General features: G+C 44.0%; 1 protein-coding gene across 1 annotated transcript in view; it reads right to left on the bottom strand.

The window, feature by feature from the left end:
- Window positions 1–20,246, bottom strand: part of LOC120938339 (SV2 related protein) — an 88,973-nt gene extending 68,727 nt beyond the window's left edge. Inside the window, exon 1 of the mRNA XM_040351882.1 lies at window positions 20,033–20,246. Coding sequence (XP_040207816.1) covers window positions 20,033–20,067 — 35 coding nt within the window. The 5' untranslated portion in view covers window positions 20,068–20,246. The remainder of the gene's footprint in view (window positions 1–20,032) is intronic.
- Window positions 20,247–24,596: the final 4,350 nt, after the last annotated feature.

Here is a 24,596-nt window from a genome sequence, read left to right as displayed (position 1 = left end):
ATTTTATCTAAATTGGTTTTGTGGCTGAAAAGCTTGTGCAAAAAATATACATTAGATCAGCTTTGTCTCACATATATACATAGTCCCAACAGCTTCACAAAACATTGATAGCTATGTTATTATCAGCTCTTATGTAAGCAAATGTAATTTATAGAAGAAGCATACAATATGCCAAAGCGATATTAGCAGCTTCTGGATGCCTGCAGAGTAAAGGAAGCCATTAATGTAAAAGGATTCCTGGACCAGCCATGGATTTGCCATTATTTGAATAATGTGTACGCCAATATGCTATAAAGGGTATTTTTGCTTCCATTTCATCTGTTCTACCCTATTCTGGTTATACTTTTGCAATAATGATGGCTAACAAGCCTGAAACAGCTGTATGTAATTAGAAGTAAGTGATTCTATAATAGCGGTCTGTGCTAAACCATGATTCCAGACATGAAACTTGTCACAGGGTCATAAATCAATAATCAAAACAACTCTGGCCACTGTCTTTAAAGGGGTTGTAAACCCTTAGGCCCCGTACACACGACCAAGTTTCTCGGCAGAATTCAGCCAGAAACTCGATCGGAGCCGTATTCTGCAGAGAAACCCGGTCGTGTGTACACTTTTGGCCGAGGAAACCGACGAGGATCTCGTCGGGCCAAATAGAGAACATGTTCTCTATTTCCTCGTTAGTCAATGAGGAAACTTGGCTCGCCGAGATCCTCGGCGGCTTCACAAGGAACTCGACGAGCAAAACGATGTGTTTTGCTCGTCGAGTTTCTCGGACGTGTGTACGGGGCCTGAGGCCTCGTACACACGATAGGTTAACCAGAGGTCATAGGTTGACCTATTAAGCTGACTGATGGTCCGTCGTGCCTACACACCATCAGTTAAAAAAACGATAGTGTCAGAACGCGGTCACGTAAAACACAACGACGTGCTGAAAAAAAACGAAGTTTAATGCTTCCAAGCATGCGTCGACTTGATTCTGAGAATGCGTGGATTTTTAACCGATGGACGTGTCGGTTAGGAATCCATAGGTTAATTTTAAAGCAAGTTGGCTTTTTTTTAACCTAAGCTTAAATAACCTATAGGGCCTACACACGATCGGTTTGGACTGATGAAAACGGTCCTTTAGACCGCTGTCCTCTGGTTAACCTATCGTTTGTACGAGGCCTAACAGACCACTTATACCTACAGGTAAGCCTAGATTAAGGCTTACCTGTAGGTGCAACAAATATCTCCTAAACCTTTACAGTTTAGGAGATATTTGCAAAAATTACAGCATTGATGTCTACGGCGCATGTGCACCGTAGATACCGGCGCACTGAGCGTGTCGTTTTGTGAATGGGCTAATGCCGTCACGCGACTCCGGCCAGTCACAGAGCCGGAGTTTGCAGCCCCCGGAAGAAGAGGGGTGAAGATGGACGCTTGCTACTAGCGAGGAAGACGCGGACATCGCGGGCTTCTCCTGCAGGTAAGTGACACATAATGGGCTACTATGAGATGCATAGTAGCCCATTATGCTTTACCGTTGCAGGGAAACAAAGAGGAAGTAAACCCATCAAGGTTTACTTCCTCTTTAACCACTTTAAAACCGCACGCCGTCATATGACGTCCAAAAAGGGGATCTGTTATCCCGGGTGGACGTCATATGACGTCCTGTACTTTGTGCGGGGATATCTGAATGATGCCTGCACCTAGAGGCATCATTCATATTAAATTTTCCTTCCGGCGGCTATCCTGCGGTTCCGCCGCTTGATCGTTCTTATAGGTGGCGGGAGGGGACATCCGCCATCCGGTGCTTCTCCGGGCTCTCCCGTCCCATCGGGGGCCCGGAGAGATGATTGCTGTCCGCCGGATGTGCAGCATAGAGATCTCTATGATTGTCGGAGGCCTGGGCGCGATGTGATGACGTCACGCCCGGGTACCCCTAAGTAAACAAACCGCAATTGCGTCTAGTAAGAATGAGATCTGTGAATTTTTTTCACAATCTCATTCTTTCCAGCCTGGAGGAGAGATGCGGGGTCTTATTGACCCCGCATCTCTCCTTAAAGAGGACCTGTCACACACTATTTCTATTACAAGGGATGTTTACATTCCTTGTAATAGGAATAAAAGCGATCGGAATTTTTTTTTTTTTAAAAAGTGTAAAAAATAAATAAATAAATAAAATTAAAACGCCCCTGTCCCCGGTAGCTCGCGCTCAGAAGTGAACGCACACGTAAGTCCCACCCACGTATGTAAACGTCGTTCAAACCACACATGTGAGGTGTCGCCGCGTGCGTTAGAGCGTGTGCAACAATTCTAGCACTAGACCTCCTCTGTAACTCTAAACTGGTAACCTGTAAAAATTTTAAAGCGTCGCCTATGGAGATTTTTAAGTAACAAAGTTTGGCGCCATTCCATGAGTGTGCACAATTTTAAAGCATGACATGTTAGGTATCTATTTACTCGGCGTAACATCATCTTTCATATTTTACAAAAAAATTGGGCTAACTTTACTGTTTTGTTATTTTTTAATTCATGAAACCATTTTTTTTACAAGAAAAGGGCGTTTGAAAAAAGATTGCGCAAATACCGTGGAAGAAAAAAAGTTGCAATGACCGCCATTTTATTTCCTAGGGTGTCTGCTAAAAAAACATATATAATGTTTGGGGGTTCTGAGTAATTTTCTAGCAAAATAATGATGATTTGTACATGTAGGAGAGAAGTGCCAGAATAGGCCCGGTATGGAGGTGGGTTTTAGAGCCCTGTATTGAAGTGGTTAAAGAGATTGTAAAGGTTTGTTTTTTATTTTTCAAAATAGGTTCCTTTAAGCTAGTGCATTGTTGGTTCACTTAGCGTCTCCCCGCAGGAATGTGGTCCCAAGGGAGGGGGCGAGCACGCTGAGGCCTCGTACACACGATAGGTTAACCAGAGGACATCAGTCTGAAGCTGACTGATGGTCCGTCGTGCGTACACACCATCAGTTAAAAAAACGATCGTGTCAGAACGCGGTGACGTAAAACACAACGACGTGCTGAAAAAAACGAAGTTCAATGCTTCCAAGCATGCGTCGACTTGATTCTGAGCATGCGTGGATTTTTAACCGATGGTTGTGCGCACTAACGATCGGTTTTGACCTATCAGTTAGCAATCCATCGGTTAAATTTTAACGCAAGTTGCCATTTTTTTAACCTAAGGTTAAATAACCTATGGGGCCTACACTAGGGTGACCAGACATCCCCAGTTTCAGGGGACAGTCCCTTGATTGAGGACACTGTCCCCGGACAAAGTCTGTCCCTGGTTTTGTCCCCAGATTGGATTTAATAGGGGGCAGGGGCAATTTCAAATACAATCAGTGCAGAATTAAAAAAAATAAATAAGAATTGCACACACGATTGGTGTGCCTACTAGCATAGGGGGGTGTATTTTTTTCATTATCTGTGCCCCTTTCTGATGATCATGTGCTGGTCGGAGCGGAGGGAATATTTCTTCAGTTTCGGGCGCATGTCCATTCAGCTTCTCTCGCATGTTCTTCTGCCTTGGCTCAAATCCTGGCCTGCCACCTCTCCTTGCCTTCCCTGGTGGAGTGATCTTCCTCCACTCCCCATCCAGTAGTAGCCGGGGCCCGAAGAGTAAGACTTGAGAGGCTGTGAGATGGGCGGCGAGGGGCAGAGAGTCGCTGATTGTTGCCATTACTAGTAAAGAAAAAATATGTCCCCGGATTTCATTTTAAAAATCTGGTCACCTTAGCCTACACACGATCGGTTTGGACCGATGAAAACAGTCCTTCAGACCGTTGCCCTCTGGTTAACCTATCGTGTGTACGAGGCCTGACTAACCCCCAGCCAGAACGTCTCGGATGATGGGGGCAAGGTTACTGAGGAGGAACAGGAAGTGAGAAATTCAGACAAAGAAAAAAAACATTTAGAAGGGAAATCGAAGGAAAAGGTAAGTGAACCAACAATGCACTAGCTTAAAGGAACCTATTTAGAAAATAAAAAACAAACTTTTGCAACCCCTTTAACTGTGGAGTAAATCCCTTGCTTTTTGATTTCTGAAGAAGCTATGAACCCTGCTCTATGATGGCTATGCCTATTGAAGGGGCATTTCTGTTACTTCCAAACAATCTGATAATGTTCAGCTCTGCAGGCACCTACTACAAAGAATCTCACCTAAATATGACTAGGCTCACATATCTGCAAGTGGGAAATGCTTGCAAAATCATGTGCGTTTCTGACCCACAGAGAATTGTAATGCACTTCAGCAGCCACGCTGGGGTGCCATTAATTCTTAATAGCACCCCACACATTGGCAACAGTGGCACATTTTTGGCACCATGCTGTTCGGTGAGGCGCAATTTAAATAAAAGGGGTTGGGGACTTCTTTCCCTGTGTTTCTGCGGTTAGGACAGCCTATTGAAAAGGATGGGCTTCAGGGTAGCCAACCTCCTGCAGCATTTTTTACTGACGAAAAATGGAAAATTTACTGGCAGAGCAAATTTTTTACTGGCAACCTGAGAAATTACAGAACTCTTGAAAACTCTTGAGAACACAGTGAATATTTGAACAGTATAAACATGATATGGAAACACCTATAACAAAGTAATTTGCTTGATTTAAACTTAAAAAGTCAACACAGCATGAAATTATCAGCCCCTGATATATACTGGCAGTTGTAAAAAAATAACAGATTTTTACAAACTGCCTGTAAATTTACTGGCGGTTGGCAACCCTGATGGGCTGCCTACATGCAGATGCAGGTTGCAATAATGTGAACCTAGCCTTAACATGTAGAGCTCAACACGGACCATATTGCTGTCTTGTTAAAGATATAGTAACATCTAAAGATGGAGTGAAGGTCAGCAGACAAGATAATCACCTCTTCTTTAACTAGGATGTTATGTGGTTAAGGGTTGTAGTCTTTTTCCAAACATGCATGATAGCACAATGCTATACACATATTCAGTGTTAGTAGTAGTTTAATGTTAAATGGAATTTACAGTGGATTGTACATCATTTATTTCTTTACTATGGTCAAAACTTAATTTAAAAAAATTAATTAAATAATATTTAGAATTTTCCATTAAACAAACAGGGGGAGCTTTATGCTCTCTTGCATAGTTTACATGCTCTGTTTTTGCTACTTAGATGAAAGGGAGCTTTTGTTTACAGAGCTCAATAGCTCAAGCTGATGTTTCCCTTAAAGACCCTCATCTGACAACTCAGTTTGAGATTTTCAATCAGACAAACTGGCCTAAAGGTGTGCTACCTTTTTAAAAGTAAGACTATAAAGTGTTTAAGCATTTTGTGCATGCAAGTTCAGTGTTTGGAGAGTTTCTCCAACTAAATCAAGTTTCACTAGCAAAACGTATGTGTTGCTAGAATTGTGAAAGACCTGGGGCATTCTTGGGCAACCTAAAGGAAGCAATGATGCATTGTGCCTAGAATTCTACAGTGAATAGGGGGTGTGTTCACATTGCACAGTGGGAGGGGCTCAGTAGAGGTCAGTAGTATGTAACACACAGAAAGAAGGAATTTAGGGGCCCAGGGTATGTAACATTAGGGTTGCTACCTCATCCCTTTAAAACCGAACACATATTAATTACACAGGTTCTGTGGCTGATTAAGGTGGTAATAAAACTCACTTAACACCTTATCTGCATTAAATTAGCCACAGGACCTGTGTAATTAGTATGTGTCCGGTGTGCAGGTGTCAAGAGTATGTGTACAACCCAAAAGCACAAACCCCCAACCTCCTCACCTCAAGTCCTAGCCCCAGAACAGGTTTTCCCCTTCCAAGCAAACCCCCCTCCCCCACCCCACCTTTTTTCACCCACCGCTGTCATTAACACCCCCCCAATCCCTGTCCAAGAAACCCATGGTCACCCAAGTTTGAAAATCCCACACTTGCCAAAAAAATTCCCCCAGCAGTAAAAAAAAAAACCCTTCCCCCAAACAAATATCTCTACTCACCAGCACTGAAATCCCCAGGCTCCTAAACAGAAATCCCCCCCCCCCCCCCAATTCCCACTCCCTAGCACAGAAATCCCCCCCTAGCTCAAAGATCCCTATCTCTCCAGCATCCCCGCCAAGCACTCGCCAGACCTCATGCAGAGCAGTGTCTGAGTAGAGTGAGGAGATCATTTCTCTCTTGGTTGTTTCAGATATGTCAGAGCTAAGGAGGAGCCTTGGAAATCCCTTTGTTCTGCACTGAGCTCTGAGCTCCGGTATGACGGGTAGCAGGGTACTTTTCTGCTATGTGGGGGTCCCTGCATAATGACAGGGGACATAACCTGCGGCTGCACAGGGACTCCTGTGTAACGGGAAAGGGCAGGACATCTCTGAACCGGAGGACATGTGACCATGGTGCATACCTCCCATCTTTTTGAGATGGGAATGAGGGACACCTATCAGCAAAAGTATGCAGGCATAGGACACACCCCCTTGCCACACCCCCTTAAAGGAGAATTGTACAAAAAACAAGATTGGTTAAACACACAAGTGCTTTTTCTTGTGAAAAAAAACCACACAAGTGCTTTTTTACCACTACTATTCCTTTATATTGGCTTTTGGAATTTACAAATGCAGCAATTTAGAACTCAGATGAAAGGATTAGCACTGGGAAACACTTTTATACACTTATATACACTTACATAGATCAGACCAAAATGAGGGACAAATGAGGAGGAATGAGGGACATTGCTCCGAATCAGGGACAGTCCCTCAAAATCAGGGACAGTTGGGAGCTATGCATGGTGGCAAAGCATACTAACCTCAATTGCTGCTGTTACAATTACATGAATCTTTGCTTCACTTAGCAAGAACACCTGCTTGCTATATTTGCTATGTAGATTTGGAATTATGTCCTCGCTGCACATTAAATTGTATGTGTATCTGTCTGTCTGTCTGGGGAGATCCACCCTTAATATGCCTGCTAGTTATCACTGTCACCGGGACTGAAAGTAAGAAAAAATTAAAAATTTGGAGTTGTTATTGGAACAGGAATAGATGGAAAATCTTCCTAAGTGCTGTGGGGGGATGGCGGTTCCCGACATAATCAAATATTATCATGTGGTACATTTAGCAAGACTGGTGGATTGGTGTAGGCATAGAGAGCTCAAACGATGGGTAGAGATAGAGCAACAGCTAAGCCCAATTTCATTAGGGAGAGCACCGTGGTGCTATACAGTTTTGCCGACCTCTCTTAAAAAACATCCTACAATTGGTACGACCTTGAGAATTACAGCCAAGATATGTAGCGACGAGAAGTTTTCATCAAAACAATCCCCCCTATTCCCCATACTGGGAAACCCTAGTTTTATTCCAGGAATGGAAGAAGGATCCTTTAAAAATCTTAAAGAAAGAGGCCTATATCAAGCCTTACACTTTTTGTTGTCCGAAAAGTGACCAACTATTGAAAAGCTGACACAATAAGGAGGAACTTTTCGAAATTACAGTGTGGCAAGCATTTGAGATCCCTGGGCCCAGCAATAAATTATCAACAGGAGCTAACCGTACTTGAGTCATATTGTAATGTTAAAGAACCACTCTCCAGGGTGGTTTCTAAGATGTATGGGTTATTAAATAAACCATCAGAAGACTTTGAGCTGCCAAGCCTCAGTAAATGGGAGAGAGATCTAGAGAGAACATTCTCGCAAACCCAACATAAAAAGATAATTTATTTGGCCTTGAATTCCTCGGTCTGCACACGGACCCAGGAATCTAATTACAAACTCTTGACGCAATGGTACTATACCCCAGTACGCCTTCATAAGCTCTCGACGCAGAACTCAGATAGATGCTGGAGGTGTGGCAAAGAATGAGGGACATTGTTGGATATATTTTGGGCCTGTAAGAAAGTGAAACATTACTGGGGGGAGATTCAAAGAATTGTGCAGAAATTCTCAGATGTTCAGATATTAGACGATTCAGCTTTTTTTCTCCTCCACTGCTCGCAGATTCCGGTTTTGAGTCATATGATTAATGCAGCAAAAGCCGGAATTGCCTTGCAGTGGAGAGACCCTAGACCTCCCTCTATTAAAGCATGGCTCTTTAGAGTGAGAGATACAGGAGCTATGGAGGATTTAGTATTATCCGCACAAAATAAGAAAGATCGGTATGACCAAATATGGAGGGGCTGGAATCTCTTTATGTACTCAGAGGAAGGTAAGAGATTACTAGAGGGGAATGCTGAAGATTAACTCTGTTGATATGAAGGGAGGTATAACTTAATTTAACTTGGAAGGAAGGGTACCTGCGGAACCCAGGGACTATTGATCGGTGCTAATGGGAAATCAACAACAAGAAAGTATAGAAAAATAGAAAAATATTTTATTTTTAACAATTAGATATATATAAAACAACATCAATCAAGATGGATAGATGAGATCTCCGATAACTTATTCTTATTCTAGACCTTAGTCTTTCGGTGCCTCTTGAGGTCCTGGTTTCCACTGTGCTGCGGCTGTCCGGTTGTGCTGGCTTACTAAAATATATATTTCATTTTTTCTTTTTTTTCTCTTTTTGGTAAGTTAAACCTGTGCCGATTTTACAGCATTTAGATATTGAACATACACCTTCTGTATTAACCTAAATTATGTAAATTTCTTTGTATTCCGATATAATTTTATGCACTTAATCTCTGCATCTATTTTGATATTCTATGTATTTATTGCAGTTAATTAATTATTTGTGTTATTTTTGATGTCTAGCATTGCTTATAAGCTCCTGAGGAAGCTCCACATTGAGCGAAACATGTCGAGCAAGTATACAAGCCAATGCTTCAATTGATCTTCCTTTTATAAGTTATCGGAGATCTCATCTATCCATCTTGATTGATGTTGTTTTATATATATCTTATTGTTAAAAATAAAATATTTTTCTATTTTTCTATACTTCCTTGTTGTTGATTTCCCATTAGCACCGATCAATAGTCCCTGGGTTCCGCAGGTACCCTTCCTTTCTTTATTCCTTTTTGATCAATAATTGGGACGAGGTGCTTGGATATATTGATATTTGCCCACAAACATTATCTGCTTTATTTAACTTGGTTTATGAGGAATTTAATCTGATCCCTCCATCCTGCCCCCTTTTTTTTTTTTTTCGTGGGTGGGGAGAGGGGGGGAGGGTGAGAGGGTGGGTGTAGGTAGGAAATGGAAAATAAATAAATAAGAGGAAAATAATTAGTCAGTAAGTAACACTCCCTCAGCCCAAAGGATAATAATGGAAAGTATAACATAAGAGTAATTAATACTAAATTTCTATGATAGAAGTGTAAGATGATAGAAATTTCTTAGGATAGAAGGAAGATTAGAGGTAAAGGGATTATTTTTTTCTTGGTGTGTTTTTTCAGTAGATGCTGGCGATGATAAAATGTCTGTTGATAAATTAGGAAATTTAATTTAAACTGTGTGTTATATATTAAAACTGAATGTAAACTATATAAAGAAGAAACAAAAATTATATAAAAGAAAAGGAAAATCTTCCAAAACGTGTTCTGGTGACAACTGAGAAAAGTGGGGGTTTCCTTTATTTTAAAAAGGTTTACTCTTATTTTATTATGTCAATAGGAGAGAAAGAGAAATGATTACCCTAGTAAATAGCTCTATCTGCTATTGGATAATAGTAAATATGAAATATTTGTATGCAGTATTTCATATTTATCTGAACGTAATAAATAAAAAGGCCAGTGGTTTTGCTAATGGACAGACTACTGCTTTAATACAATTGTCAATATGGTTAAGAATGTATAACTACTTGTTTATGTTCTGCTAAATTGGCCCTAATTTGTAGTATGGTGGGCATGCTTTAAGGGTAAACTATTTCAATTTTCAATGGTAGACTGTGATTGTTTGTCATTATGGCTATGCCAATGTTTTATCTGGAACCTGCATTGTTTGTTCTGTTTGCTTTTTTTCCAACAAACTGCGATTGGCAAAAACAAACAATAATTGGCCCAAAAATGTAGGTACTTCATGGGAAACTGGAATGCTCAGTGGAGAAATAACAGTCCATATGGGAATATCTTAAGCCCTGTAAACACCATCGGATATCTGATGGAATCTAATCCGATGGATTTTTTCGTCAGATATCCGATGAAGCTGACTTTCATCAGCCTTGCCTACACACCATCGGTCAAAAATCCGACTGTGTCCAAACGCGGTGACGTAAAACTATACGACGTGCTGAGAAAAATTAAGTACAATGCTCCTGAGCACGCTTCGACTTGATTCTGAGCATGCATGGATTTTTGACCGATCGACTTCCACACTGACAATCGTTTTTTCTATCGTTTTTTTTATCCATAGGAACATTTTAAAACATGTTCTATTTTTTTTCACCGATGGAAAACAAACCGATGGGGCCCACACACGATCGGTTTGTCCGATGAAAACGGTCCATCGGTCTGTTTTCATCAGACAAACCGATCGTGTGTACAGGGCTTTAGAGATTCCGTAGAGACTGATGTTTGAATGGAACAGAGTGCCGTCGTACGTGCTGAACGTAACCGCGCTTTGCTAGAGCTTTTGGAAAAAACGATGGTGTGTATGCTCCGTCATTTTTGAAAATGAAGTTTGAAAAACGTCACTTTGTTTCATGATAAAAAACGTCGTTTTATTTCATCACAAAAAAAGACCGTGTGTGAGAGCAAGATGCAACTCTAGAAGACAAATAGAGGAGAGAACACAAGCGTCTTCTAAGTGGATCCGTGGAAGATATATAGTGCAATATAATCATTATTTAGGATTGTTTGCAGTGGTGGCTGGTGCTCAAAATATTTGGGGGGTGCGAACGAACTGAAAAATTCAGAAAAATACTGAAACAATACATCAAATGCAGCCTTACTGTGCCATTAAATGCAGCCACTGTGCCCATCAATTACAGCCAACTGTGCTTATCATATGCAGCCAATTATGCCCAGGAAATGCAGCCAACTGTGCCCAGCAAATGCAGCCAACTGTGGCCATCATATGCAGCCACTGTGGCCATCATATGCAGCCAACTGTGGCCATCATATGCAGCCACTGTGGCCATCATATGCAGCCAACTGTGGCCATCATATGCAGCCACTGTGGCCATCATATGCAGCCAAATGTGGCCATCATATGCAGCCACTGTAACCATCATATGCAGCCAACTGTGGCCATCATATGCAGCCACTGTAACCATGATATGCAGCCAACTGTGGTCATCATGTGCAGCCACTGTAACCATCATATGCAGCCAAATGTGCCCATCATATGCAGCTAACTATGCCCAGCCAATGCAGCCAACTGTGCCCAGCATATGCAGCCAATTGTGCCCAGCAAATGCAGCCACTGTGACACCCTGCGCCTGCCTGCCCACCCGCTGTCTGACTGGCAGTGGGTGACGCCGGCAAGCTGTGGGACGGGTAGTACAGGTCAGGAGATGGCTCCTGTGTCCTCCATGCATCTCTTCTTGCCTTCTGCTAGGTGGCCAATGGGATCGTCTGTGCCTTCAACCACTCAGGTGACGGGTATTAGACTTGTGCCTCCTGATTGGCGGAGAGGCGGTTCAGTGTTAGAAAAGCAAATATTAATTTGCTTTTCTAACACACCTGGGTGGACTGCGAGCGCAATGCTCTGAGCTCCAAGTCCACCTTTTTTTAAACCTATTAGAGCCTATGGCTCTAATCAGAGGCTTCAGAAAAGCACCCCCGCTGCTGGAATTCAGACACCCGGCATCCAAAAAGATGCCAGACGCCTGAATAAGGGGTGGCTACAGCGGACATGAATAGAGGGGGGTGGTATGACAGAGGGGGCGGCGCCGTGCGCCCTTAATGGACGGGCCGCCCCTGAATGTTTGTATACCATATATGTTCTTATTAGCTTGTATTGCTCTTCTTAATTGTTTTTATACATAAAACGTATTTGTGCATTGTTTTTATATATAGCTTTCGATATAGGTTTTTATTTCTATTCTATTGGTGCATGTAATTCTCTTGCATCAGTTGTGAACACCAGTTTGATCCATGTCCGCAATAGCCATTTGAGGACTAAATTGGCTGCTTTAGGTCCCCATAGAATGCGGCCGCAACCTTTCCCCATAAAAGCCCTTTTCCAATATGGCGCATCTTTATGGCCTGAAAAAGGAGCCAATATTCTGCAAACATGTCGCCATTTTCCAATAATCAAATCCCGGAAGTGACATCCAGGAAGTGGCAGAGTCCACTGGTACTCCCTGATCGCGTGGACACAGCGATTCTGAGGACCCCAGCTATAGGGCCACATGCTCGTTTACCTGACACCTTTGTGTGTAATACTCGTTTCTATCTGCAAATAAAATTCCTGTGATACTACAGTTAGGCCTCGTACAGACGACCGGATCTATCCGCTGGGATTGATCCGCGGATCAGTTCCAGCAGATAGATCCGGTCGTGTGTACGTCCGAGCGGACATTTCCCGGCGGATAAAAATCCAGCCGACGGATTCCCAGCGAATAAAAATTTCTTAGCATGCTAAGAAATCTATCCGCTGGAATCCAGTCCAGCGGACTGATCCGGTCGTCTGTACAGACTCACCGGATCAGTCCGTCCGCTCCCCTCCCTCGCATGCGTCGTAATGATTCGACACATGCGTGGAAGTATTTACCTTCCAGCGTCGCGCACGTCGCCGCGTCATCATCGCGGCGACGGCGCGACACGTCACCGCGGATGTATTCCGCGCGGATTTTGATCTGATGGTGTGTACAGCCATCAGATGCAAATCCGCCAGAGGATTTATCCGCTGGAAACGGTCCGGCGGACCGTTTCCAGCGGATATCCTCTCGTGTGTACGGGGCCTCAGGCTCTATTCACACTGGAATAAAAAACGTTGCTTCTAAAGGAGTTGTGTTCTGCCTGTCCATACACATTAGGACGTTTACAGGCATATTTTTGAGAACAACGTTTAGAGGCAGGAAAAAAACCCTTCTCATTCGCGTTTCTGATTGGAACTCAGAAGGTGGGCAAAGGTGGGCAAAACCTTTGTGAGCTGGTGCCATCTGGTGGTGAGCCGTTGGTATTACAAGTTATTACCACCAGATGTGAGCTGGCGCCATCTGGTGGTGGCCGTTGGTATTACAAGTTAAGCATTACAAGTTAAACAGCAATTCTAATGTCATTTTTCACTATTTTTCAATGCCACATTCTTCCCTCTAATTAGAACCCCCAAACATTATATATATTTTTTATCCTAACACCCTAGAGCAGGGATAAGCAATTAGCGGACCTCCAGATGTTGCCAAACTACAAATCCCATGAGGCATAGCGAGACTCTGACAGCATCAAGCATGACACCCAGAGGCAGAGGCATGATGGGACTTGTAGTTTGGCAACAGCTGGAGGTCCGCTAATTGCTTATCCCCGCCCTAGAGAATAAAATGTTGATCGTTGAAATACTTTCTGTCATGCCGTATTTGCGCAGCGGTCTTACAAGTGCACTTTTTTGGGAAAAAATTACACTTTTTTTAATTAAAAAATAAGACAACAGTAAAGTTATTCCCATTGTTTTTAATATTATGAAAGATAATATTACGCCGAGTAAATTCATACCCAACATGTCACGCTTCAAAATTGCGTCTGCTTGTGGAATGCCGACAAACTTTTACCCTTTAAAATCTTCATAGGCGACGTTTAAAAAAATCTACAGGTTGCATGTTTTGAGTTACAGAGAAGGTCTAGAGCTAGAATTATTGCTCTCGCTCTACCAATTGCGGCGATACCTCACATGTGTGGTTTGAACACCGTTTACATATGCGGGCGCTGCTCACGTATGTGTTCGCTTCTGCGCGCAAGCTCATCGGGACGGGGTGCGTTTTCTGGCTCCTAACTTTTTTAGCTGGCTCCTAGATTCCAAGCAAATTTGTCAACCCTGCCCTATCCCTGGTTGGTCTTTATTTATTTTATATTAAAACATGCACAGGTGGGTAGGGACACACAATGGGGCAGATCCACAAAGGAAGTACGCCGACGTATCTAGTGATACGCCGGCGTACTTTCAAATTTCCCGCGTCGTATCTTTGTTTTGAATCCTCAAAACAAGATACGACGGCATCTGGGTTAGATCCGACAGGCGTACGTCTTCGTACGCCTTCGGATCGTAGATGCAATTCTTCGGCGTCCGCTGGGTGGCGTTCCCGTCGTAATCCGCGTCGAGTATGCAAATTAGCTATTTCCGAAGATCCACGAACGTACGAGCAGCCGTCGCATTATTTTACGTCGTATAGTTAAAGCTGCTATATGGTGGCGTACTCAATGTTAAGTATGGCCGTCGTTCCCGCGTATAATTTTAAAATTTTTATTTTGTTTGCGTAAGTCGTCCGTGAATCGGGCTGGACATAATTTACGTCCACGTCAAAACAATGACGTCCTTGCGACATTTAGCGCAATGCACGCGGGAAATTTAGGGACGGCGCATGCACAGTTCATTCGGCGCGGGGACGCGCTTCATTTAAATGAAACACGCCCCCTACTCGCCGCATTTGAATTGCGCGCCATTACACCGCGAGAGATAAACTACGCCGCCTTAACTTACGGCGCAAATTCTTTGTGGATTCGAAGCTGGGAACAGTAAGTTACAGCGGCGTAGCGTATCTCACATACGCTGCGCCCATGCAATTGTTTGTGAATCTGCCCCACAATCTATATGTAAACTATTCTGACAGGGACATTTTGCTGATGTAGAACTTAAGGGAGAATAGAAAAGAAAACTGGGTATGATTTGCCAGGCACCATCTATAGCACTTTTGATGTACTTTCAGGGAAACTGACTTTTTCCTCATTTTGTATGTCCACCTGCTTGGCACAATGTAAGTATGCATATCACTTACTAGATGGGCCAGTAGGGAAGCTGATAATAACTGTAGAAATTGACACTAAGGCTCCATGCGCACCGGGCTTAAAAAAAAATGCGTTTCCTTGGCAGGAAAATGCTCATATAGAGTGTTTTTGTACATAGTTTAGGAGCGTTTTGTGCTTTTTTCTACCAGAAAGCTCCAATCAGAAATGCAAACCAGATTTTTTTTTTCCTGCTTCTTAACGTTGAGCTTAAAATATGCCTCTAATTGTCCTAATGTGTATATAGACATAGGATAACATTTAGCTGCTTCTATAGGCAGAACACAAACCTCCTGTAGAAGCAGCAATTTTTAAGTGAGTGTGCATGGAGCCTACTACAGTGATGGAGACAGTGTTGAGATCTTTTGGGTTCTATTAGCTAGATTCAGAGAGACTTAGGCTGGCGTATCAGTAGATACGCCAGCCTAAGTCTGAAATTGCGTCGGCGCTAATTTAAGCGTATACTGGTAACAGATACGCTTAAATTAGGCTCAGATACGAGTGGCGTAAGTGTCTTACACCGTCGTATCCTAAAGTGTAATTTTTAGGCTGACTGCTAGATGGCGCTTCCATTGCGGTCGGCGTAGAATATGTAAATCACTAGATACGCCTATTCACGAACGTATGCCCGGCCGACGCAGTACAGATACGCCGTTTACGTAACGCATTATCAGGCATAAAGTTATTCTATCAAATAGCTGGAATAATAATGTTAAGTATGGCCGCCGTTCCAGCGTCGAAATTTGAAAATTTTACGTTGTTTGCGTACGTCGTCCGTGAATAGGGTTTTACGTCATTTACGTCCACGTCGAAATCAATAGGACCGTGCGGCGTACTTTGCCGCAATGCACACTGGGATATGTAGGCGGACGGCGCATGCGCCGTTCGTAAAATACGTCAATCACGTCAGGTCAAGCCCCATTAACATAAAACACGCCCCCATAGCTAAATTTGAATTAGGCGCCATTACGCCCGCCCGATTAACGATACACCGCCGTAACTTAGCAGGCAAGTACTTTGTGAATCATGTACTTGCCTCGCTAACTTACGGCGGCGTAGTGTAAACACGATACGCTACGCCGCCGCAAAGTTAGGACGCCCTCTCTGAATCTAGCTATATGTGTTCACCTTCCCCTCTGCACACAGAACACAGGGGCAGCTTGCTTATCATCACCAGCATTCATACAACACCTTGTTTTTTTTAGGTATGCAATACAGGTATGCAATTTCAGCTTTAATCACAATAAAATGAAAAAAGTTACACATAAATGCATCAATATATACAATATAACCAAAGTGGTAGCTACATAATTTTTAATCTTTGACCATTATGAACCTAAAAAAAAATCATATATTTTTAGATGTGGTGGTTGCATCTGTTTCTTTGTTTTCCTTTATTTTCACCTAGCTATCCATGTGTCACATAGTTACATAGTTAGTCAGGTTGAAAAAAGACACAAGTCCATCCAGTTCAACCACAAAACAAATAAACAAACAAAATAAAAAACACAATACAATCCCATACACCCAACTCCATACCCACAGTTGATCCAGAGGAAGGCAAAAAACCCCAGCAGAGCATGATCCAATTTGCTACAGCAGGGGAAAAAATTCCTTCCTGATCCCCCGATACCCTGGATCAACTTTACCTACAAATCTTAGTACTCAGTTGACCAGAACCACCTCTGGAGGGAGTCTGTTCCACATTTTCACAGCTCTTATTGTGAAGAAACCTTTCCGTATTTGGAGGTGAAATCTCTTTTCCTCTAGACGTAAAGAGTGCCCCCTTGTCCTCAGTGTTCACCGTAAAGTGAATACCGTATTTATCGGCGTATAACGCGCACCGGCGTATAACGCGCACCCTAATTTTAGGAGGGAAGTTTTAGGAAAAAAACTTTCAACAGCCCCTTTTATATTCCAAAGCCCCCTGCACATTACATACAGATCCCAGCACATTACACATAGATCACATGACAGCACATTACACATAGATCACATGACAGCACATTACACATAGATCACATGACAGCACATTACACATAGATCACATGACAGCACATTACACATAGATCACATCCCAGTACATTACACATAGATCACATCCCAGCACATTACATATAGATCACATCCCAGCACATTACATATAGATCACATCCCAGCACTTAGATCACATCCCAGCACATTACATATAGATCACATCCCAGCACATTACACATTTTCAAACTGCCTGTGAGTGCTGTATGGGTGGGGGGGGGGATACTCTGCCCTCCTACCTGCTTCTCCTGTCACAGCATGAGCCGCTCCACTCACCCAGCTTCAGCTTCGGCGTCAGCGTCTGTAGTCCCGACGGATCAGGTCTCCGGGTGTTGATACCCGTTCCGTGTTGATCTCCGGGTGTTGGTACAGCGCCGCATTGGGCCCCCACGGATGCCCGCAAAGCCGATCAGGTCGGCATCTAAAAACCACAGTCTCCCGCTCAAACCACACAGTCTCCTCTCCTCCTCCAATCTGAAGCTATACTCGGAGGGGGAGGAGGAGCAAGAAGAGGAGAGAAGAGACTTTTTTTAATCTTCTTAGTACGCCGTCGGCTGTCCCATGCGAGGTGGGACGGCCGGCACGACACTCCCGCCCAATCCCCGCCCCCCCCCCCCATTGTAAACGATAATGACATCGGCGTATAACGCGCACCCACGATTTCCCCCTGATTTTAAGGGGGAAAAAGTGCGCGTTATACGCCGATAAATATGGTAACTCAACACCAAGTTCACTGTATGTCCTATAACTGGCCTTCATAGTTAGAAGCACATGGAAGGGCGATGCATGTCAAACAAAACCAAAGAAAATTTCCAGCTCAACTCACTAACCAGCCTGCAAACAACCGAATTGTCCTATCTTACATTTGCGTTAAAAACAGGGGTTTAGTTTGCACACATTTGCAAATAAGTAGGTAAGCCTGGAGTGAGCCCACCCCTCCTTAAAGGCACATTGGACACCCAGCATAAAGCACAATGGCAGCAAAGGTGTCCAGTGTGTCCCCTCACCAGTATTCCAACAGTACAAACAAATGGCCCCTGCCCACACCTATGACTGGCCGTCGTAGCAAGGAGCACATCGAAGGGCCACGCATGTCAAACAAAACCAAAGAAAATTCCTAGCTTAACTTACCGGCCAGCCTGCAGCCAACCAAATTATCCTTTTTAACAGTTTGTGTTAAAAACAGGGGTTTAGTTTGCACACATTTGCAAATACATGCGTAATCTACAGAGGCTGCCATTTTATAATGGTTAGATTTATTCATTTATGACACAACCTGAAAACCAAAGAAAACTCCCAGCTCAACTTACCAACCAGCCTGTAAACAACCGAGTTATCTTGTCTGGACAATTTGCTTTAAAAACAGGGATTTTGTTTGCACACATTTGCAAATAAGCTGCAGAGCTCCTTTTTGGCACCCCAGTATTATCATCAATCCTAACTCATTTTTGAGAGCCTCCAAAGCAGAAGTACATGCATTATAATGGATAGGCAGAGGGCAGGGGAGCCTGGAAGGAGCCCTCCTTTCCTTAAAGGCACAGAGTCGCACTGGACACCCATCATATAGCACAGTGGCAGAAAAGGTGTCCAGTGCGCCCCCATACCAGTATTCCAACAGTACAAGCAAATGGCCCCTGCCCCCATCTATAACTGGCCTTTGTAAGCAAAGAGCACATGGAATGGCAACACATGTCAAAACAAAACCAAAGGAAATTCCCAGCTCAACTTACCGGCCAGACTGCAACCAACCTAATTATCCTGTCTAACAGTTTGTGTTAAAAATAGGGATTCAGTTTGCACACATTAGCAAGAGTCTGCCATTTTACAAGGGTCAGCTTTTATCCATTTATGACAAACCTTAAAAAAAATAAAACCTATAAAAAAAGTTGCCACTGTAACTGCCTAAAAAGAGTTAGCTAAAGCTTGACTTAGGATGTTGTTTACGAAAAGGCAAATCTTCTTTGCACTACAAGAGCACAATGCACTTGAAATTGCACTGAAAGTGGCGTCGCTGTAAATCTGAGGGGTAGATCTGAAATTAGGGATTTTATTATCCAATCATGTGCAAGCTAAAATGCTGTTTTTTATTTTCCTTGCATGTCCCCCCTCGGATCTACAGCGACTGCACTTCCAAGTGCACTTTCAGTGCAATTTCAAATGCACTTTACATTTTTAGTGTGAACTTGTAGTGCAAAGTGGATTCGCCTTTCGTAAATAACCCCCATTGTGTGTTGGTGAAGTTCATCTAAATGTATTAGTGCATCTAACACCACCCTCCATGGGCGTCCGCTCCATAGGGCAAGGGAGGGTACTTGCCCCCCCCCCCCCCTAGAAATCAGTGCCATGATCCTCGGTGAGAAAAACAGCGGGCAGGAAGCAAGGCGGCGGCACGGCGAATCCAATTAGAGCCGCTCTCTCTCTCTTCTAGCTCCAGCTGACAGAGAGGGGGGGGGCTCCATTTTTTATGATATTGTTATTTAAAGTTGCTAGTTGCTTGATAGTTGCATCAGGTTTCTCAAACCTTTGCATGCCTGCGCTTTATGTGATAATGACTAAGCCCCTCCCCTTCATGACATTGTCAAAAAGGGACCGAGCATGGATGACCTTAAAATGATGCCCCCCCTGAAAAAAGTTCAGCGGACGCCCATGCCACCCTCTCCCCAGACTGATAAAGCTGTTGTCTAAAGCTTTACTACTTCACAATGCAGACACCCTAACACAGGAGGTGTTACTGACTGGATCACAAGCTGAAAACAAAGGAAAAAAAGCCACAAAAAAAGGAAACTAATGCAGCCACCACATCTAAGCTGCAATGTGTTACATTTTTGTTGTTCGCTTTAATACTGCTTCAAATATTCATCAGCTTCCAAGGTATGGTTTTTACTGCAGAAGCCTATAATTCAGGCTGGCATGCATGCAATGCTTTGGCAGAGAAGGGGTTAAGTGAAATGATCTGCTTCCTTTCAGCATAAGATCCTGAATTACTAATTACAGAAAATAGCACAGGGATCGGCCATTCTAGGAGCTGGATGTGCTTTGCATGACATATACTAACAAACAAAGCTTGCAGTTTAATAAGGAACCTAGGAAAGAATGGTTAGGAGAAGATCCTATAGACAGGGGATTGGGGAAGGGGAGGGGGAGCCGTTGTGCCCATCTAAACAAGGATCACCATTGTGCTACTCACGGAAGATGTCTTAACTGGAATAGATCATCCTCCATGTCTGGTGTGTGTGTATTAGAGATGCCCGGACGGATGTCATGGCCTGTCACATTGTGCTCTATTCAGGAGGTCTGCCTTGCTGGACAGCTCCGAGCACTAAGGAAGAGCCGACAAGATGTGTCACACTTCGGGAATGGTTCCTTCTGCCAGAAGTGCTAGCCTAACAGGCCCTCCTTCTCTTCCCTATGTAAAGCATGCCCCTATTGGCTCCACATCATTGCTTGCTGTGCAGCCCATTCTCATTGGCACTTCATTCTATTGTATTTTACAAGTCTTAGGAGAATGGCTTTGCTGAGAGCTGATTGAGAAAACTCATCAAAGTGTCATTCTTTGCACAGAATTTCATGAAATCATTTTTTAGTAGTGATGGCTAGCAGACGGAAAGAATGTTACTGCGCCTTATTTCTACAGCACCAATAAACAAGAATTTGATAGATGGCAGCTTGCTAACCCTAATGCCGCGTACACACGACCGTTATTCACGACGAGAGAAATTCAATTTTTTGAATTGGTCGTGAAAAACGATCGCGTGTAGGCTCCAGAGCATTTTTCTTGACGAGAAAAATGGGCGTTAAAAATTTAGAACATGCTCTATTTTTTTTGGCCGTTTTTCATGTCGTGTGTACGCTTTAACCACTTAAGACCCGGACCTTTAGGCAGCTAAAGGGCCCGGCCAGTTTTTGCGATTCGGCACTGCGTCGCTTTAACTGACAATTGCGCGGTCGTGCGACGTGGCTCCCAAACAAAATTGGCGTCCTTTTTTCCCCACAAATAGAGCTTTCTTTTGGTGGTATTTGATCACCTCGGCTGTTTTTATTTTTTGCGCTATAAACAAAAATAGAGCGACAATTTTGAAAAAAATTCAATATTTTTTACTTTTTGCTACAATAAATATCCCACAAAAACATATATAAAAAAGTTTTTTTTCCTCAGTTTAGGCCGATACGTATTCTTCTACCTATTTTTGGTGAAAAAAATCGCAATAAGCGTTTGCGCAAAATTTATAGCGTTTACAAAATAGGGGATAGTTTTATTGCATTTTTATTAATTTTTTTTTACTACTATTGGCGGCGATCAGCGATTTTTTTCATGACTGCGACATTATGGCGGACACTTCGGACAATTTTGACACATTTTTGGGACCATTGTCATTTTCACAGCAAAAAATGTATTTAAATTGCATTGTTTATTGTGAAAATGACAGTTGCAGTTTGGGAGTTAACCACAGGGGGCGCTGTAGGAGTTAGGGTTCACCTAGTGTGTGTTTACAACTGTAGGGGGGTGTGGCTGTAGGACTGACGTCATCGATCGAGTCTCCCTTATAAAAAGGATCACTCGATCGATACGCTGCCACAGTGAAGCACGGGGAAGCCGTGTTTACATACGGCTCTCCCCGTTCTTCAGCTCCGGGGAGCGATCGCGACGGAGCGGCTATAAACGAATAGCCGCGCCGTCGTCCCGGATCGCTCCCCGAGGGAATCTGCCCGCCGCACGCAGCGGAGGGGGTCTCGATCGGACCCCCCACCCGCTAGAAGGCAAGGACGTATACTGTATATACGTCCTTCTGCCTGTACGTGCCATTCTGTGGACGTAAATAGTCGTGCGGCGGGCGTTAAGGGGTTAAAGTGTTACTAAACCCAGGAGCCTGCATTCACTATATCTGGTCTTCCACAGTACACAGAACATGGAAATGCAATTATTTTAATAAATATAAACTGCTAAATACCTTTTCTCATCATCAGTATACAGTGCATTCGGTAAGTACTCACAGCGCTTCACTTTTTCCAAATTTTATGTTACAGCCTTATTCCAAAATGAATTAACCACTTGTCAACCGCCCACTGTCAAAAGATGGTGGGAGGAAGACCCTGTTGTTCTGGGCGGACATTATATGACGTTGCACCTTTAAAAGCCAATAGGGGGCGCGCACGCCGCGTCACTGGGGACCCGATGCGCGTGCCCGGTAGCCGCGATGGCTGCCGAAGACACCCGCGATGGCCCAGTAACTGAGCAGGACAGTGGATCTGTGTGTGTAAACACACAGATCCACGTCCTGTCAGGGAGAGGGGACCGATGGTGTGTCCCTTGTACATAGGGACAACCATCGGTCCCCTCCCCCAGTCAGTCCCCTCTCCCCACAGTAAGAATCACTCCCTAGGGAATACATTAACCCCTTGATCGCCCTCTAGTGTTAACCTCTTCCCTGCCAGTCACATTTATATATAAATCTATCCCCTATTTTGTAGGCCCTAGAACTTTTGAGCATACCAATCAATATACGCTTATTGCGATTTTTTTTATAAAAAAATATGTAGAAGAATAGGTATTGGCCTAAACCGAGGTAAAATTTTGTTTTTAAAAAAAATGTATTGTATTGTATTGTCATTCAAATTGTGACAGCGCTGAAAGCTGAAAATTGGTCTGGGCAGGAAGGGGGTAAAAGTGCCCCATAGGCAAGTGGTTAAAATCATTATTTTCCTCAACATTCTACAAACAATAAAAAATCAATAAATGGTGTTGCGCTCCAAAACAAAATAAATTATAAAATGCTGATGCGTGACATAAATGCTGTGTGTCAAATACAAATAGCTGTGATGAATAATAACGTGCGTTAATAATCTAAAAACTTCATAATAATCATATGTGAAGATCCAAAATAAATTAAAGTGGAGGTTCACCCGGAAATGTTAATTTTTAACCTTAAATTGAGGCTCATTTTGTGAAGGGGAATCGGGTATTTTTTTAAAAAATTGAAGCAGTACTTACCGTTTTAGAGAGCGATCTTTTCCGCCGCTTCCGGGTATGGGCTGCGGGACTGGGCGTTCATATTTGAATGACAGTCTTCCGACAGGCTTCCGACGGTCGCATACATCGCGTCACGATTTTCCGAAAGTAGCCGAACGCCGTATAGAGCCGCACCGACGTTCGGCTTCTTTCGGCTGCTCGTGACGCAATAGATGCGACCGTCGGAAGCCTGTCAATCAAATAGGAACGCCCAGTCCCGAAGACCATATCCGGAAGCAGCGGAGAAGATCGCTCTCTAAAACGGTAAGTACCGCTTTGTTTTTAAAAAACTACCCGATTCTCCTTGACAAAATGAGCATCAATCTAATGGTGCAAAAAAGTGCTGAGTAGCGACAAAAAAGTGACACTAACTTCAGTGGTTAAAATCTTTGGCGTGTTTCATACCCGTGGGTGTGCTAACTTCTTACATTACTGTTGTGAGGTAATCAGCATAGCAGAGTAAGGATAGATGGTTAAAGGGGACCCTCCAGCGCTACCTCCTGGTGGTTCCGGTCTCTATATAGCCTGATAAATGCTTCCTATATGTTTCCTTCTCCCATAGGGGTTAGGTCAGCAAAAATCCACTCAGGTTGATAAGCCAGGCATAGGGGAGGAAAATGCGCAGAAAACATGGAGCCTCTATGGTGTAGTATGTGTAGTGATTTATTTATAGCCAAAACATTAAAGTACTCACATTTAAAACATGTAAACACGCACAAAAGAAAACGAGCAGCGAGCTTGCGGCCAGGACATCACTTCCGGTGTTCGTATGTTCCAGAAGTGACATCCTGGCCGCGAGCTTGAGCTTGAAAAAACACCTTGCAGTGTCTGGCCCCCCAGCCCCCCGTTTTACTTACCTGAGCCCCGAATTTTCACGGGCACGTCCCCGCCATTCTTATCTCAACGGAGTCCCGGCTTTGATTGGATAGATTGATAGCAGCGCAGCCAGGGCCGGCCTTTGGAGTGTGCGAGCTGTGCGGCCGCACAGGGCGCCATGGGCAACAGGGGCGCCGTGCGGCCATCGCAGCTTGCAGAATGTGAGTCGCAGTCAGTTACTCACATGATCATCACAAGAGTCCGACTCCCATGAGTCACAGCAGCAGGCGCTGCCAGGTCTCCCTGCGCGCTGCCAGGTCCCCCTGCCCTGGGACTGGGTGAAGAGCAACGCATCGGTTGTGGCACCTGAAAAAAATGGCTGCTGCCGGCCCCCGACAGGCACACTGCACATTCGCCGCCGCTGTACGGGAAAGCCAGAAAACGCTTGGCTATTCTCGGGCAGACGGCGCATGCGCAGTGGCATCTAAGCGCTGGGCGGCGCCATTTTTAAATGCAAAGCCGCACCATCCACCGAAAGGTAAGTCAGTTTAGGTGACCAGGGGGCAAGGGGTGAAGATGGGGGCGCCACAGATTTAGCTCACACAGGGCGCCTGAACACCTAAGGCCGGCCCTGAGCGCAGCCATTGGCTCCCGCTGCTGTCAATCAAATCCACAAGCGCCAAGGGGCGGCATGGAGTCATACACTCAGCGTCTATGGACTCAGGAGCACTCCCGCAAGGTAACCCCCTTGGACGAGAGCTTCCCAGAGGGGGTTATCTAATGCGGGTAGAAGCTGCGAAAGCCACCGTGGGACCCCAGAACAGGTGGAACGGGGCCACTCTGTGCAAAATGAACTGCACAGTGGAGATAGGTATGACATGAACCTCAAAGTTGGCCATATACCTATAGATTATCTGCAGATTTTCTA

Source organism: Rana temporaria, chromosome 1 (assembly GCF_905171775.1).
Source record: "Rana temporaria chromosome 1, aRanTem1.1, whole genome shotgun sequence".
NCBI classification, from domain to species: domain Eukaryota; kingdom Metazoa; phylum Chordata; class Amphibia; order Anura; family Ranidae; genus Rana; species Rana temporaria.
Note: the sequence above shows the minus strand (reverse complement) of the source record. Positions and strands in the feature narration are given on the sequence as shown.